General features: G+C 24.2%; 3 protein-coding genes across 8 annotated transcripts; all 3 read right to left on the reverse strand.

Moving 5' to 3' along the window:
- Positions 1 to 38: 38 nt before the first annotated feature.
- Positions 39 to 2096, reverse strand: LOC126903621 (uncharacterized). The gene is made up of 3 exons (XM_050681940.1): positions 697 to 2096; positions 440 to 643; positions 39 to 379 (listed from the first exon to the last, which is right to left on the reverse strand). The coding sequence occupies exons 1-3, from the start codon at positions 1969 to 1971 to the stop codon at positions 233 to 235; spliced, it is 1626 nt and encodes a 541-aa protein (XP_050537897.1). The 5' UTR covers positions 1972 to 2096; the 3' UTR covers positions 39 to 232.
- A 667-nt stretch (positions 2097 to 2763) lies between these two features.
- On the reverse strand, positions 2764 to 6156 carry LOC126903623 (2-Hydroxyacid oxidase 1-like). Its single transcript, XM_050681943.1, has 9 exons — positions 5896 to 6156; positions 5661 to 5812; positions 5485 to 5605; positions 5293 to 5427; positions 5102 to 5224; positions 4907 to 5039; positions 4281 to 4397; positions 3462 to 3573; positions 2764 to 2953 (listed from the first exon to the last, which is right to left on the reverse strand). The coding sequence occupies exons 1-9, from the start codon at positions 6030 to 6032 to the stop codon at positions 2886 to 2888; spliced, it is 1098 nt and encodes a 365-aa protein (XP_050537900.1). The 5' UTR covers positions 6033 to 6156; the 3' UTR covers positions 2764 to 2885.
- Positions 6157 to 8823: 2667 nt separating this feature from the next.
- LOC126903622 (2-Hydroxyacid oxidase 1-like) lies at positions 8824 to 17844 on the reverse strand. 6 transcript variants are annotated; one of them, XR_007703537.1, is made up of 11 exons: positions 17741 to 17844; positions 17486 to 17626; positions 17272 to 17423; positions 17074 to 17194; positions 16881 to 17015; positions 16248 to 16370; positions 16053 to 16185; positions 12192 to 12308; positions 10715 to 10826; positions 10439 to 10591; positions 8824 to 8994 (listed from the first exon to the last, which is right to left on the reverse strand). XR_007703537.1 is itself a non-coding variant. In XM_050681941.1 (9 exons), exons 1-9 carry the CDS (start codon positions 17620 to 17622, stop codon positions 8927 to 8929), a joined length of 1098 nt encoding a protein of 365 aa, XP_050537898.1. In that variant the 5' UTR covers positions 17623 to 17729; the 3' UTR covers positions 8824 to 8926. The 6 variants fall into 6 exon arrangements, 1 of the variants encoding a protein (XP_050537898.1); XR_007703538.1 differs by having other exon boundaries at positions 17701 to 17773; XR_007703536.1 differs by lacking the exon at positions 17741 to 17844 and having other exon boundaries at positions 17486 to 17729.
- Between the last annotated feature and the right edge of the window lie 58 nt (positions 17845 to 17902).

Raw genomic sequence — 17902 nt, forward strand, 5'->3', positions numbered from 1 at the left:
TTCTTACAAATAAATTATTCATACAAATTACACAAATATCAAATCTATTTATGTATTTACCAATATTTTGAATATAATGTATATTTTCTTATCCATAGCTATACTCATATTTCATTTTTAATGTAAATAATCATATTTATAATTATAAACTTTATCTATTAATAACAACCAAATCTGTATTATACATTAATGGAAAAATAAAGTTTTATTATGAAATATTGACAGCATGTTTTTACATTTTTTTAGAATTATTAAACATGTTCTTGGCAAATGATTCATAAACTGAATTACTTCCAATGTAATTTCCAGTAATCATATTTTCAAATATAGGTTTTAATGAAGCCTGAGACTCTCTGACTAATATTTCAGCTACAGTCATCTATAACATATAAAATAAATTATACCATATCAAATTATATTAGTTTTTTGAAGAATTTACCTCTAGATCTGAAAATCGTATTCCAGTACAATATGCTCTTGATGCTCTACCAATTACTGCTGTCATAGCGTATATGTACATGATTGTTTTGGACATCATTTCCAATAATAGTTTATTTTCAACATTAAATTGGTTGTTATTACGACTAGTTTCAATCGCATATTGAAATTTCAGTACACAGTATTCAAGAGCATTAGCAGAGTGCTAAAAATACATATTTTTAAAAATGTATAAACAGATTTTTTCAACTATATTACCTTAAGAGCAGGATGTAAAAATTGTTGAAAACCATATGTTAAACTAGGGTCATCTTTTTTCATCATCATATTTCTATAAGCTGAAACTAAAAATGATACATTTTCTTTATAGTCTGATTTATTTGAGTACTCAATTCCTCGACTACTAATAAACTCTGATAACTCAATACTATTTTTTAAATGTAAAACTAATTTTTCGATATCATTACAACAAGTTAAAAATGGTTCTTTAATAGAGTTTCTACCATAAACAGTTTTTAAATCTCTTAATATTGTATTGGCAGTTTGACGCGAAAACATTTCTATTGTCGCTGTTTCTAACTCAACATCTGGATTATCATATCCATCAATCATCCATGTAGTTAGATAAATCATACTTTCAATACTATAAATATTTACTAATGAATTTGCTACTATTTTTAATACAGAATCATAATGTCTTAATTTATCACCATGCCTTTCTTTTGTTAATATGTTATTAATAGTTTTTTGCAGTGCATTTTTTAATGATTTATTTAAGGAAGAACATGTATACAATTTTCCTTTATTTGTAATGTCTTTCATATTAACATTCTCTATGATGTTTTCAGCTACAACATTAAACTGTTTCAAATGTATATAATCTCCGTCAATTAGAGTTTTGTCTTTTTCTAAAATAAAAGCATTACTTCCATCAAAAATTAACATATAAACACTTTGATTTCTTTCAACAGAACCATTAAGTTCCCAAATCTCATTAGACTTCTTGATTGAATTTACATTGTCATGGTAAGAACAGGTGGCACCTGATGCAAATAATGGTAAATACACCGATTTCTGATTAGGTGTGCCAAATGTTTTAACAATGTCAACACATACTGTATGGTTAAATATATCTTTATAGATATTTGAATCAAAATATTCAAAAAGCCTAGTAATCTCTGTTTCACTGAGATTGAGACCTGAAGATGGGTACGGAACATTCATACCAAATAAACCTAGTTGTCCTATTGTGTCAATTTTTGAACAATTGTTGTGGACTTGTTGCATCCTTGATTCCATGTCTTTGTAACGTTCCAAATTAAGTACCTCAGGATAAGTTAGTACCTCTAAATCATACTGTTTAGCATAAATTGTTTTCAAAAAAGGCAAACGTGCTGGCTTTCTTACTATGTCTGGTATGGGAGGAGGTTTTACTTTATCAATATTAAATGACTGACTAGAAGCATACCGAAGAAAACATGAACAGCACATTTTCAAAGATGACGGACCACAACGTCTCATAATATTTATCATGATTTAAATATTGAATTAAGTTAAAAAATATACATATTAATAACAAATAATAGGAAGAAAATAATTTTAAAAGATTTAATAGTTGAATTAAAAATATTTAACATGGTATTATAAATTTATTTGCTTATCAGTTTTTATCCTTATCATATATATGATGGATTTCAAATTAAAAAGAAAAAACCTAAATAATAATTAAATTACTTGTTATAACGAAATAGTTATAATTATGACAAATTTAATGTAACAAATATATATTTTATTACAACCACATAGCCCAATTATTGTACAAATAGTGAAAAATAATATATTCGAGACCACACCAATAAATAGCTGATAATCACATGATAACATTTTAAATTATGTTCAAACGTTAGCCAGTATTAAAATAGTTTAATATTTTTTTAAACTTAGGGCAATGGACTATTCGTTATTATACCATTAATGGTTTTATAAATCTATTAAATGTTTCAATAAATTTTAATATTAATATTCTAGGCTAATCTAGATTTTAGATTTATATTGACACAAACTGCCAATAATTTAGCGAACCTATAAATTTTATATTAAATTTTAGTCGATCTATGACTTAACTAAATAGTTATTTGGTTTTTAAGTTGTAGATTATAAGTACCATTGACATTTTCTATATAGTAAATGCCTGGTAAAAACATTAAAATATGTCAATATATTAAACAATTAAAAAAAATTGTTATAAAACATTAAAATAATAATTATTATAATAACAACAAAAGTAACACAATTTGCGACTACAATTTTTAAATGAAAAGATAGATCGCACAAAAACAAATTATTTTTCTAGTATTATAATATCATTTTTAATTATTATAATAAAAGTATAAAATAATATTTCAGAAATAAAAATAATTAAGTGTTGGAAAAATTGATTTAGCGTACTAAAGTTTTGAATAAATAGATTCATGAACAACCATATCCTTTTCAATATCAGCCAATGTCCTACAACCTATAAAAAAAATAAATTTTTTTAGAGTAACTAAACCTTTACAGTATTTTTGGTAATAATTATTAACTAGTTAAAGTAATTATTCGTTTTAATAGTTGAAAAACTTATTTTGAATTCTTTAGTTTTAAATAGATTATTTCATTATTAGATATACAATGTTTGAAATAACTATTAATTGTAAAGTAATATTTTGTATTAAAATGAAAATTTTTTTGCTCAATCAAAAGAAATGACATGATTAAAGTTTTAATTTAAACTTACAAATAAACAGGTAACAAACCTTATTATTTTATGAGAAAAATATTACAAATGAGATTTAATTAAGTTTAATAAAATGTAAAAAACAGACATTTTTAAAAATCTAAATAAATTTAGTAGTTATTATTACTTATTACAAGTTATAATTACTTATTAAACTATATTACTTAAATTATATTTATTAAATAAAAATAATACACATAAAACATATAATATTTAATGAATTTATTTAAAATTTCTTAGAACAAACCTGTTAATGCCATTGTGTTATCAAATTCATTTATAATAATTTCCAATACATCTTCAACCCCTTTTTGACCGTCATATGTTAAGCCCCATAAAATAGGTTGGGCCAAAAATACCTGAAATTAATAAATATGTATATTTTAGTATACTAATATATATAAGGTGCAACAGATCTAACTGATAACAATCATAATGTTTGATCCAATATTCAATTTCTGTAATTTTTTAATAAATATAAAATACATATGGAGTACCTTACAATGTTGTTATTAATTATTTTTATATGAAAAGTGCTAAAAACTAACTATTTTTAAATTATAAAAATTTTTAATCATTTTTATTGAAACAAATAAATTATTTAATTTTAATGCAGTCTAATAATGAATAAAAAATGAATTACAATGAATTGTTAATTGTATTGAAAGAATTATCGTTTAGACATTATCCACTCAAAGTGCTGGGTTTGGGGGAACCTGGACTTCCACAAAAGTTCCATACATACCAGCATGTCATTTTTTTACCTTATAATTTAATACTAAAATCAATAAAATTTAATAAATTGTAAAATTTATTTTGTAATATACTTGATTATACGTGAGTAATGATGACTATTTCAGCTAGTCTTTGTATGTTGTAAACATGTAATAACTTTGTACAATTTTTAATAAAACAGTTTATTTATTTAAAAGTTGTACGGATAAAGTTCTTATTAGAATGTGGTGGTTCCATGACCCCCGCATTTCTAAATCCATCTGTATATATTCTCTTAAAAATTCATGAACCATAATATATTTCTTTATAAGAAATTCGAAATTTTACTTACCATTTTAGCTCCAAGTGCTAATGCTTTGAAAACATCAGTGCCATGTCTTATACCACAATCAAGATAGACATCAATTCTATGCCCAACTTCTTTAACTATACTTGGTAAAGCTTCAATCTAATTACAAAGTATAAATTTGAAATATTAAAATTAAAAACACAATTTAATAATTTTTCAGCTAGATTTTTCTATTACAATGCACATTAAATGTAGCAGTAACTTTATAGTATTTATAGTATATAATTCTTTATTTTATAATTTGAGATTAGAAAGTATTATGGGAATTTAAGTATTTCTCTTCTTATAATTATTTAATCAAAATATCAAAAATTTCGCTTGTACTAGAATTAAACTGTTTAGATAATTTAAAAAAAGTGAGTTATGGCCTTTTTTATTACACATAGAAATATAGTGCAAATATAATATTAAAGGGCCAATTTTTTAGTTTGCCTAATTTTGAATATTATTAGATGGAAATAATTTCAATTGTTTAAAAGTATAAATATTTTGTTAATAAAATTCTTTATTTTAAGCATTATTGTTTTAAAAAAAAATTGAAATTAAAAAAATATAAGTTTTAGTTTACAATAAAAATTCAATAGAGGTATGAACTATTTTATACATACAGAAGCAGGTGCAGTATCTAGCTGTCTACCACCATGATTTGAAACAAAAACTGCATGGCATCCAATATCAGCAGCTATTTTAGCATCGGCTACACTTAAAATTCCTTTTACAACTATTGGTAGATTTGTTATACTGAAATAAATAAAAATTTAATAATTTGTATAAAAAATATTTTTTCATTTAATTAAAATTACCTTTTAAGCCATTTAACATCCTCCCACACAAGTTTTTCTTCAAATAAACTAGTAACATAGTTTGTTAAACCAGAACCATCACTTTTTGATATAACAGATTTTTCTTCTGTGAAATTACCAAGTCTATCAAATTTAACAACTAATATTATAATGGTATATGTATTAGTTGGACTAATATTGAAAAAAATTACCTTAAATGACTTGGTAAGCTAAAATTATTTTTGATGTCTATGTACCTAATGCCAAATACTGGAGCATCAACTGTTAATACTAGAGCCTTATATCCAGCTCTTTCAGCTCTCCTTATCAATGTCTTTGTCATTTCCCTAAAAATTAGATATTATTCGTTATATTACATACAATTTAAAAATATCAACACTTACTTATCTTTGTAAATGTACAGTTGAAACCATTTAATAGTATCAGGTGCTGCACGTGCCACCTCTTCTATACTACAAGTAGATAATGTTGCATGTATAAATATTGCTCCATGTTTTCCAGCAGCTTAACATGAAGAAATATATTTTAATTCTATATAAAATTAATTCTTTTAAAATACCTTTGGCAGATGCACATTCTCCGTCCTCATGAGCCATTTTATGCATGGCACATGGAGATATACCAATTGGTATTCTTACTCGATTGCCTAAAACGGTGACACTGTAGTCGCGGTTACAGACATTACGTAACATACGGGGGATAATTCGTAATCTTTATTAAAAATTATAATTATTATTCTAATTAATATAAAATTATTATTATTAGGTATCATAAATAAATATCTTAAAATATACCTATTAAATGCCTGCTTATTTTGTGAAAGTGTGTATTCTTCACATGCTCCACTTGTGTAGTAACCGAGAACTGTTTTTGGTAATGTTTTCACTGCATATATTTCATAGTCTTTTACACTTACTAATTTGTTTGACATTTTATTAGAATTTTTTTGACCGAGTTATACATAAAGAAACACCAAATGTTATTTGTCAATTAATATTTTTTTTTACTTATTTATACTATAGTTATTTATCATAGATTTACATAATTAGATTAAACAGAAATTAAAGGTCAACCACGCCTCAAGAAACCTGATAGACTATCAATAACAACAGATGTTTTAGGATTTAAAATTACAAATATTTATAATAAAATTCAAAATTTCTATTTAGGTGTATATTTATTTTTATTCTATATACAGTGTCCTGATTGTTCTTACGAATTCTATAACATTTGATCCATCGACAATTTTTTGTTAGTTTTAAATAACTTTTATATTCTCAACGACGTTAAAAGTATGTTTTTTAACATACTTATAAATAAATGTAACTTATAAGAAAAAAATTAAAATTTATAGTGTTTTAATTACTTTAATATTAAAAAAAGCCATTTTTTAACTTTTTAAATAAAGAAATGTTGATGGGTCAATAGAAAATTTAGTATATGTATTTATTGAGGTACAAGTTTTTTAAAACATTTGATGGGTAGTAACGCTGGTGGTGTATACATTATAAATAAACATAAATGTACATCAGTACGAGCTGTACCTACACGCGTTACATACTCTTTGTATTAAATTGTTTGTATTTTAAAATTTCGAGAAAAAAAAATTATAAAATAATTATTTAAATTTTTTCTTGCTAGAGACAATTACTAAAAAATAGGCTTTAGTATAGTCCAAAACTGTAAAAATTATTTTAAAAAATGTAATTTAAAGAAAAATATTAGCTGGATCACAGTTATTAAAGATATTAGAACATGGTGGAACATTCTGTATAAAATTACTTCTCATAAATATACATTTTTATGATCGGTCAATAAAAATGTTACTTTATTTAATGATGAAACGTTAAAAAACTCGATTAAATTTTATCACTAGGTTTTAGCCAGTAGACTAAATATGAGATAATTTTCATTCGTTAATTAAATTTAAACCATTTTTTAAGAATACACTACGATTGATATCTTGTGATAATGTAATTTATCAAACATAATATGATTTATTAGTTTTAAAAATTCCTTCTGGATCGATATGCAACTTGAGAAGTCAAAATTTAATTTTTATTATGTGCTCTAAAAGAATCTTACTTCTTTGTTAGTACATTAATAATTCAAAATGATGTCCAGAGCATTTTAAAGATTTAACGTGTAAAAGAGTTTATACCAATTGACCAATTTCTTTGTTCGTTTACTCATTTTTCACCGGTTTTTTAAATAAAGACCTTAAAATTATAGAGTTTTTAATAAGTAAGGAAACGGGTTTCTAGTGTTCTCATTGTTTGTAAAAATAGTTGTTTCTTATTTAATGAACACTCTGTATATCTCATCACTATATCTAATTACTGTTCTTATCTGTATTATAATACAAATTAAGGCTCATATTGTTTATTATTAATAAGCAATAAAATAAATATGGTCATAATTAATTATAATATTAAACCTTGAATAAATTTTCCACTATTTTTTAAGGTTATGACACAAATTCATGTTGAATGGTGGATCGCGTTATATCATAATGAATAATGATTTCTTTTATGCATTAGAAGAAATATTGTAAATACTACATTTTGTACTGAAATATTAAGTTGCTATAAAAAATATAGACAGAAGTTTTTTGGGATTTTTCAGTATTTTGAATCAGTTATGATATTGTTTAATACTTTACATTTTTATTCAACTAATCTTCAGAATATTACAATAATTATTGTTGTATTTTAATTAAAATTTTTCTATTTTAATTTATTTTTTGAGTATATTTAACTTATTTTGAATTTAATAAAATGTGTTGAGTTTTTAATGTAATAGTAAATGACATTTGAATTTTTAATATAATTCTATTCGATATAAACATTTAAAGTTACAAATTTTAGAGTTAATGTACATGTATAATACACAATGGATTACAAATACAGGTAGCTAATTGGTTTTTTAAGACGTCGCTGTGACAGTCACGGAGTGTTAATTGTCAATTATGAATATCAATAGATATACTTTCTGTATTGCCAGTTGGTGTATTTCTAAACTCAACAATATGCCTTACTACCATTGATAATTAATGCTGTGTACCTGCGAATATCGTAGTAATAAAATACTAGTTGCAGTATAGTTTCAAGTTGTAATTATACTGTCGGCTGTGAAGTTTTAACTTACAACCTCGGACTCGTATCTGTCACTCCGAGATGAGCAGAGCTCATCTCGTAGTTCTAAACGTCAGCATATAACTTAAGACACAAACAATGTTTGTAAATATTCTAAATAAAAACAAATATCTCATGAATTCGTTGTACCTCATTTATACATTTTTTTCACGACTGAATTGTCACTTATGTTAATAGCTGCTCATTAAGTGCTTATATAGAATTTCTAATTTCGGAAGCCGTAAGAACAGTTATTGAAATGAATGTTCAAGGAATAAGAGGTAGAGGAAGTTTAGGATAAGGGTAGCCGATTCTATGTAGTTGGGATTAGGGCGAGGAAAAAGAAGATAGAATTCCTAATTTATGAGTTTACATTATAGACAAAGTTTTATTTAGACAATTTTCCATTTTATCTCAAACAAATAAAATAATATATTCCCATTTTACTTTTGACAGTTAATCCAAAAATTTACCTTTAAAAAATTTTTTTTTCTTAGAATAAACTTAATGTTAACTAACATTTATAGTAATAAATAAAATTTTGAAAAAAAATTATTATTTAACAAATAATAAAAAAGAGGCTAGTAATCTTATTAAATTATCTGTATAATATATATAAATTCAACATTTGATAAGATAATAAAATAATTTACAAAATTATTGGTAAAATTGTTTTTACATAAAAAAAAAATCAAAGTTTTGAATAAATAGATTCATGAACAACCATATCTCTTTTAATGTCATCTAATGTCCTACAACCTGTAAATAAAATAAAATAAAAATAGTTAGGTTTTGGTATGTAAGTATAATCATATAAATATGCTCTTGCAGAATATCATTCTTTGATTAAACTCTCCAATTGTAATTTTTTAAAACTATTTTAAAGCAATCAAAGTATATCAAAATTAATTTTAAAAATAAACAATACCAAACTTAGAAATCTTTTTTTATTGTTAGAGAATATATATTCTAATATACAAATCCAATTAAATTAGTACATATTCGAAAAAAAAATTGATATGAGTTTTAGAAATAAGTTAGCTTATAAATCTGCTCTAAACTCAAATTAAAATATTTTGACATATCACTGTAATATGATATTAAAATGACACTATAATTTTAATATGGTATAACTTTTTATAACAAAAAAAATTATGAAAATAATTTTATAGTTACATTTATTTATAGATACAATTTCTCAGATCTAATTGACACTTATAACTTTTGATCCAATTATCATTTATTGAAATTCATTTATTTAAAATTATTGCTTTTTTGAACATGTATAAATCACGTTTTTCATTATTTATCATTAGTAAGATAAAGATATATGAATCATTTTTAAGTCTTTTTCTTACAAAACGTTTTAGTGAGTCAATAACAACTTAAAGAAAAGTAATTATTGAATTACCAGCATTTTAATAAGTAGAGTGAATATGAAATGTGGATAAAGTATACATACACCAGTATAGGTGTATTCATTGTACAACATACCTACTTTATGAATTGAAATGCTTGTAAATTGATAAGTATTTGTTCTAAAATAATCATTAATCCAATAAAATGTTTTATACTACAAGTGGTAAAAAAAAGCAATTGTAAAATATTAAAAAAAGTAATTTTTTTTATAGTAATAAATAATAAAAAATATATTATAAATGTAGTCTAAAATGACAATAATTATTTTTAAAAAAATGTCAATAAAATGATAATTGTTTCAAAGGTGTGATACTATCACATATATCTGCTTATATTCTCATTCTTATAACATTGTTGTACAATCGATTAGGCTTATAACATTAACGCAGTGAAACAAGTATTAGTACAAGAGAGCAGACTGAACACATAAATACTTTTGGGATTCACATCTCCCATGCTACAATAAAAATGTCCCAAACGTCAGTTAACTTTTTATCATCACTATTACTCGTATAGCCTAAGACATTAACTTAAATTAGCTAACACCAAGATAGTGTGTATTATCGTTATCTTCATGTTAGATTATTATCATCTCTAGATGTCCAGCAGTTAGTATTGCTTATTTAATATTTAATTACTTTAATAAATATTTACACTGTTATTAACCAAGAATGTTATATTTATGTTGTAGTGTGATCCTTGGTAGGAGTATATTCGTCTAAGGGAATATAAATTAAATAGGAAACCTCAGTATCTAAGGTAGATATAGCCAAACTAGTTATACCCTGTTGGTTGCTTAGAATATGTTGATTAGTATTTAGGCTCAAACCCTAAATAGCCACGTCACAAGTCATAAGCATTGTTAGTTAGATCTGAGACACTGCATAGCATTGAAATGATAATTTACATAAATTTCCAGCAAAATTTTCACCAAAAACTGATAAAAATAAATATTACATATTATATATTTATAATATTATGTTAAAAACTACAATTATACAATAAATGATACATCTCAAAAGTGATTTCATATATTTAATCTTAATATCTTTGTACAAACCTGTTAAAGCCATTGTATTATCAAATTCATTTATAATAATTCCTAAAATATGTTCAGCTCCTTTTAGACCATCATATGTTAAGCCCCACAAAATAGGCCGAGCTAAAAATACCTAATAAAATAAATTTATTTAGTTGTATAGATATTTGTTAAAAAATTTGTTTATCACATACGAGGCAACTTGTTACCAAAATATAAAATTATTCTGGGGAACCTAGATAAATATTTATGTTCAAAAAGGTCATAAGAGATCGATAGTCAAATTTTACAAATTTTTGCAACAAGTCAAATGTAAGTTTTTTTTAGATATTATTGTCTGCGTTATTTAAAACAATTTTATCCACTTAACAATAAGTTTTCCTATGCTATCATTGAGTTTACCATTTTTAATAAGTGTCTGAAATATATAGATGATAAATTTGTATGTTCAAAAGAAAAAGCGTATAACTGCATTCTGAATCTAAGTGGTGGGGACAATTCAAGACTTTTTGGTGGTAATTGACACATAAGAGCATTTTGTGTCTACATAAAATTTACTAAATCTATAATTTTATTCATGACAACTTGCTAAACATGATATCTATACAAAATTTGAAAAACAAAAAATATCATCCTATATCCTAAAGATGTCTTGTAACTTTATTTTTTGAATAGTCCTCGTATACAGAGTGATCGAAATCTGGTAAGATACTTATTTTCTCAGAAACTATTGAGGATTTAAAATTTTTGTAAAAAGAAAAATTATTAAGTTTATAAAACTCTACAATAATATAAAGTTAAATAAATTTTTTTTTATACCTTCAGGGATAAAAATGTTTATTTATAATTTTTTTTATCCGAACAACTGTTTACGTTTTATAATTGTTAAAAGATTTTGACTTCCAGAAAAAATATTGTCATTTATTACGTTTCATAATATCGGTGGCAGTGTAACGGGTATTTTTGTTAGATCCTTTAGTCTTACAAAACCATAGACTTAGCTATTAATAATACACCAAAAAGCCGGTTTGAATCTACTATTGTTATCACTCATTTAGTGCGTAGTAAATTTTTATATCTAATTTACCTGTTATAACTTGATCAATAAAATTTGGTTTATGCAACAGCAAATAAAAATGATGACTTCTGTATTTAATACAGTAAAATGACAATAGAAATTTGGCCTAAAATCGCTTAACTTTAACAAGCTGTAACGGACGAATGGTTAATCAGATAAAAAAAATTATAAGAACAAAATTGTTTGTAATTTTTTTTTCTATCATATTATAAAGTTAAAAATAAGGGTTCCCATTTAAGAAAATTATAAATAAGGGTTTTTATCCTTGAAGGGACGAAAAAAAATAATGGTTTATTGTAAAGTTTTTTGAACTTGATATTTTTTCTCTATAATAATTCTCAATACTTTCTGAGAAAATGAGTATCATACCAGATTTCGATCACCCTGTATATCTTAAAGAAAATTGAATTTTGTCCTCACCATTTTAGCGCCAAGTGCTAATGCTTTGAATACATCAGTTCCATGTCTTATACCACAATCAAGGTAGACATCAATTCTATGCCCAACTTCTTTAACTATACTTGGTAAAGCTTCAATCTAATTAACATTAAAACAATTTGAATTAATTTAAGTTGATTTAACTATTATTAATTGAATAATAATTATGAACAACAACAAAATATATTTTAAATTAACTATAAAGTAGTGATGAATCGAATATTTGAAAGCTATTTGGTATCCAGCTAATTTTTTTAGAATAATATATATTTGGTTATTTGGCATTACTTAAACTATTCATTCGAATTTTATTTGACCAAATAGTTTGAAAAAGCAATAAAATTAATAATAAATTTTTTTGAAAAGCCTATAACTTCTATGTAATGTGGTCCATTTATCATAACATACACAAATAATCGCATAACAAAATCAATATTGATAATAAAATGTTATGACTTTATTGGTTTACTTATATTTTTTTATTTATCTACTACTAATTGCTTTTTAGCACTATCTCTTAATACTTAAAAATATCCCATTGAAAATCTTTGGCTAGTACAAATGTTTTTCATTAGGATAGTTTTGTATACTGTAGTATGCTTTTAGAAATATCCATATTTAGAAAAACAAATTTTTTACCTAAATTTTATTATCTTTTTTTCAGGTTTGTTTACCATTAAGGTAGAAAACTGAAAGTTTGGCTTTTCATTTTGTATAGGAACATTAATAAATGGTACTAAATGTTGAGATCCTCTAAAAGCTTTAACAATATGTTGATGATTAGAAGATCTTAAATAACTAACAATGCTTGAACACCTATATTGCTTAATGACATACTTTTATTGCAAAGTTTACAAATAAAAAATATTTACTACTAGTGTTTTCATCAACCCAATATTTGATTTGTCTTTTAATTTCCATAGTAAGTTAAAATAATATTTTTAGCTCTAGGTATTTTATGCATTTAATTTGTTATAATACTAGTTTATGGAAAATATTAACTTTTTTAACAAGCTGAATAATCAAAAGAAAAAAATATATCACATTTGTAAAAACACCACACTCCACTGTTAAGATAAAAAATTATTCTATTATAAGTAAATGTCTTTCCTAACCTTCACTAACCATTAAAACTGTAGAATGACTATTTTAGGTATTTTAAAACTTATTAAAAAAAATGTTGTTAAGAGTTTTTCAATAAGTTATATTTTAAGTAATTTACCAAAGTAGGGAAAATTCTAGGATATACTTTCATTCAAATTCACAGACTATTTCAGACTTTTCAGAAATAAGATATCCATGTTTAATTAAGAAAATGATGGGTCCATAACAATTTTTGTACCATTAATACAGAAGTTATCATGATTATAAAATTTAGACTAGGGGAGATGTGGATATGACTATTAATATTATTTAACATTTTTTTGTAGCACTCTCCCTCCCACCCACATATAATAATGTTAATAAAATTTGAAGTACTGGTTCAAAATCTTTTCCATTTTATAAGATAGTTAAATATAAAAATTAATTTGATAATCCTGTAGGTTATAATGAATTATGCTAAAAATTAATTACTAGCCTAAAAATAAAAAACCACAGCACAGTGGGGATGTGGCATAGTTGGGTCAAGTATAATAATGTCTGACAGTGATTAAAATCACCATCATAAAAAACGCTTCGATGCAAATCTGTAGATAGTGTTTAATTTTAAAGAATTGGTGGATTATTCCAAAAGGTACATGACCTCCTATTTCCTTATTTATATCCAGATTACAAGTTTTATGATTTATAAGTGTAATATATATATATATATATATATAAAGAGAAGTGGTGTTATTTAAAAAAAAAGTATGTCGAATGAAAAAGGGATATAAATATTTTTTTTCATAAAATAATTGTATTGATCTAAAATTTTTCAACAAGTTATTGCATTCTAAAGTTAAAAATGTAAAACATAAAATAGAGAATTTTCACCCAAAAAAAGCATTTAGTAACTATTTTCATTGTGAAGACAAAATAAAGTCCGAATTTATTTTTTCCATGATAAAGTATATTACATTAGCTTTAATTTAAGATATATATAAAAGTGTCAGACTTTCCGGAACACTTTCAAAATTTAAGTTGAAAAAGTCAATTTTTTGTGAAAAAGTTGTCATTTTGAATCCCCCCCTGTAGGCAGGTAAAAAGTCAGATTTATAAAAAAAATATACCAAATGATAGGTAAAGACATCATGCATCTACAAAAAAAAGAATTATATTGATCCATACATCTTTCGAGAAGTTATAGCATTATAAAGTTAAAAATATAAAAAAGAATTTTTTTACAAAAATCGTATTTTTTTTATTAAGTTTAATGTCTGTTTTCACCATGAAGATAAAATAAAGTCCGAAATTTTTTTTTACCATTATAAAGTATATTACATTAGCTTTAATTTAAGATATATATAAAAGTGTCAGACCTTCCGGAACACTTTCAAAAGTTACGTTGAAAAAGTTCTACTTTCTATATGCATTTTTATGTTTTGAATCCCCCCTGTATTTAGGGAAATGGTCCGATTTAAAAAAACAGTATGTCGAATGAAAGATCTATATAAATACTACTTCTCATAAAAAAATTGTAATGATTCATACATTTTTCAAAAAGTTATAGCATAATAAAGTTAAAAATGGAAAATACAAAATCGAAAATTTTCACACAAAAATAGCATTTGGTAGCCATTTTCACCGTGAAGATAAAATAAAGTCCGAAATTTTTTTTTTCCATGATAAAGTATATTACATTAGCTTTAATTTAAGATATATATAAAAGTGTCAGACTTTCCGGAACATTTTCAAAAGTCAAGTTAAAAAAATTAATTTTTTTGAAAAAGTTGTCATTTTGAATTCTCCCCTATGGGCAGGTAAAGGGTCAGATATAAAAAGAAAATATACCAAATGATAGGTAAAGACATCATGCAACTATAAAAAAAAAAAATTATATTGATTTGGTTATTTTTAAAAAAGTTATGGCAGTTTTAAGTAAAAAAAATTGAAAAAATGTCGAAAATTAGCGATTTTTAAATTTGTAATTTTTTTGGAGATTTCTCCCATTTACGGGGAACGAGGGAAATTTTTTCAATTTTGGAGGATAATTTCTTTGACTAGATACAATTTGTGATCTTATGACGTATCGTTGAAAGAAATCAGTTCGGTCAGAGCTGAGAAAAAGTGGTACCAGACAAAGAAAAAAGCACATAGTAAAACTAATACCTTTACATAGAAGCTAAAAATTGTTTAATTAATAAGAGCCAAACAACTTTTCTCAATAATATATTAATTTTGCAAATATATCTATATATTGGGATATATTATTAAATGGATATTGAATAATTATTATAAAATTAATTAAATAATGTTATAGCAATTGTTGAAAATTCTGATCCAAATAATACTAAATATTTTACACTGAATAATACCACATATTTGAGGCCAAATACCAAAAATAATATTAACTTAAAAATATTCGGTTATTTGGTTTTTCCAAATTTAAAGAAATTTATGACAAGTAAAAAAGAAAGGTTTTACTTAAGGTAAAAAAACTTAAATAGTTACTAATTCTGTTGGACTCTTAATAAAGATATTATATTTTAAGTAGAAATTAGTAGTTATTAAATGAATATTATTGTATTAACAAAAATATAATTAAGTGAAATATAAAAATATATAATTCATGATTCAAGTAAAATCATAAAGCACCCATTAATATTCTTTATTTGAATATTTTTTAACTTAAGATAATTAAAAAAATATAAGTTTTAGTTTACAATAAAAATTCAATAGAGGTATGAACTATTTTATACATACAGAAGCAGGTGCAGTATCTAGCTGTCTACCACCATGATTTGAAACAAAAACTGCATGGCATCCAATATCAGCAGCTATTTTAGCATCGGCTACACTTAAAATTCCTTTTACAACTATTGGTAGATTTGTTATACTGAAATAAATAAAAAGTTAATAATTTGTATAAAAAATATTTTTTCATTTAATTAAAATTACCTTTTAAGCCATTTAACATCCTCCCACACAAGTTTTTCTTCAAATAAACTAGTAACATAGTTTGTTAAACCAGAACCATCACATTTGGGTATAATATATTTTTCTTCGGTAAAATTACCTGGTCTAATCAAATCAAATAAAAAACAGTCATATCTATTTTTGTTTTACTAAATATATTATGTTACATATCATTAAATGAATCGCCTATTTGAGAAACATCATAAGCCCAGTATATCAAATTTTTGGAAAATAATTTGAACCTTTATGGTTGTCTTATACACAGCTATGAAAACGACATGTTTCCTTTATAATACTTTATTCAAAATTATCAATACAATTCTTAGTCTATAACAATTTACCGGGTTTCATTTAATCTTTATATATTTAATTGTTATTTCTTAAATGACTTCAAAAAAAATCATTTTTACCATTAGATAAAACAAAAAACTAACTTTTGAATTCATGTTTATTTATTTATAGTGAAAAAAGTATATTGTTAAAAACAAATTATTTATGTTGTTACTCAAATGACTAAATCAAATGCAAAAGAAACATCATGATTTTTTTTTTATCACCTTATTTTCCATTTGGTCAGGTTTTAGAACACTATGAAAATGTAATTATGTAACTTACTTCAAATAACTAGGTAAGTAGAATTTATTTTTTTCATCTTTGTATCGAATACCCATAACTGGAACATCAACAGTTATTACAAGAGCCTTGTATCCAGCTTTTTCAGCTCGTTTTATTAATGTCTTATTTATTTCTCTTAAAATTAAAAATTACTTGTAACACCAAATACATAATAAACATATCAAACACATACTTATCTTTGTAAATGTATAATTGAAACCATTTAATAGTTTCAGGTGCAGCAAGTGCTACTTCTTCTATGCTACACGTAGATAATGTTGCAAGTATAAATATTGCTCCATGTTTTCCAGCAGCTGAAAGTAGTATTCTTATATATATATTATTCAATGTTTAATATTTTAGTAAAATAAAACAATCAAGAAAAAAATACCTTGAGCAGATGCACATTCTCCATCCTCATGGGCCATTTTATGCATAGAACATGGAGATATACCAATTGGAATTTTCACTTGATTACCTAAGATGGTTAAGTTGTAGTTACGGTTGCAAACATTACGTAACATATTAGGGATGATCCGTAACCTGTAGAAAAAATTTCCTTATCAATAGAAAAAATTATTATTAACCCATAATATTAAATATACCTACTAAACGCCTGTTCATTAAGTGAAAGTGTATATTCATCACAAGCTCCACTTTTATAGAAATCAAGAACTGTTTTTGATAATGTATTAGCTGCATAGTTTTCATAATCTTTTACACTTACAAGTTTTCCAAACATATTACTAAAAAATGTTGTTTGGGAATACCAAAATAAATATTAAATATTATTTGTTAATTAATAAATTATTAAATTTACAGTTAACTCTTTTAGATAATAACATTTATTAGTTTTTTACCTTTACTCGATCGGATCAATAGAAACAAAATATCATAGGTCAATAAGTGTATACTATGATAATAATATTTCTTTGATATTAATTTATCTATAAATAAATTTAATTGTTTATCGTTTATGGTAAGTTTTTCGATACAATTATTTTTATATTTTGTTTTGAAAC

The sequence above is a fragment of the Daktulosphaira vitifoliae genome, unplaced genomic scaffold, assembly GCF_025091365.1.
Source record: "Daktulosphaira vitifoliae isolate Bord-2020 unplaced genomic scaffold, ASM2509136v1 Scaffold_4, whole genome shotgun sequence".
Lineage (NCBI taxonomy): Eukaryota > Metazoa > Arthropoda > Insecta > Hemiptera > Phylloxeridae > Daktulosphaira > Daktulosphaira vitifoliae.

Coding starts and splice junctions, on each gene's coding strand:
- LOC126903621 (XM_050681940.1), bottom strand. CDS start 1,971: ATGATAAATATTATGAGACGTTGTGGTCCGTCATCTTTGAAAATGTGC. Junction 644..696: donor TTTTACATCCTGCTCTTAAG/GTAATATAGTTG, acceptor ATGTATTTTTAG/CACTCTGCTAATGCTCTTGA. Junction 380..439: donor TACGATTTTCAGATCTAGAG/GTAAATTCTTCA, acceptor TATATGTTATAG/ATGACTGTAGCTGAAATATT.
- LOC126903623 (XM_050681943.1), bottom strand. CDS start 6,032: ATGTCAAACAAATTAGTAAGTGTAAAAGACTATGAAATATATGCAGTG. Junction 5,813..5,895: donor AATAAGCAGGCATTTAATAG/GTATATTTTAAG, acceptor TTTTTAATAAAG/ATTACGAATTATCCCCCGTA. Junction 5,428..5,484: donor CTGTACATTTACAAAGATAA/GTAAGTGTTGAT, acceptor TCTAATTTTTAG/GGAAATGACAAAGACATTGA.
- LOC126903622 (XM_050681941.1), bottom strand. CDS start 17,622: ATGTTTGGAAAACTTGTAAGTGTAAAAGATTATGAAAACTATGCAGCT. Junction 17,424..17,485: donor AATGAACAGGCGTTTAGTAG/GTATATTTAATA, acceptor TTTTTTCTACAG/GTTACGGATCATCCCTAATA. Junction 8,995..10,714: donor TAATACAATGGCTTTAACAG/GTTTGTACAAAG, acceptor TTTTATTTACAG/GTTGTAGGACATTAGATGAC.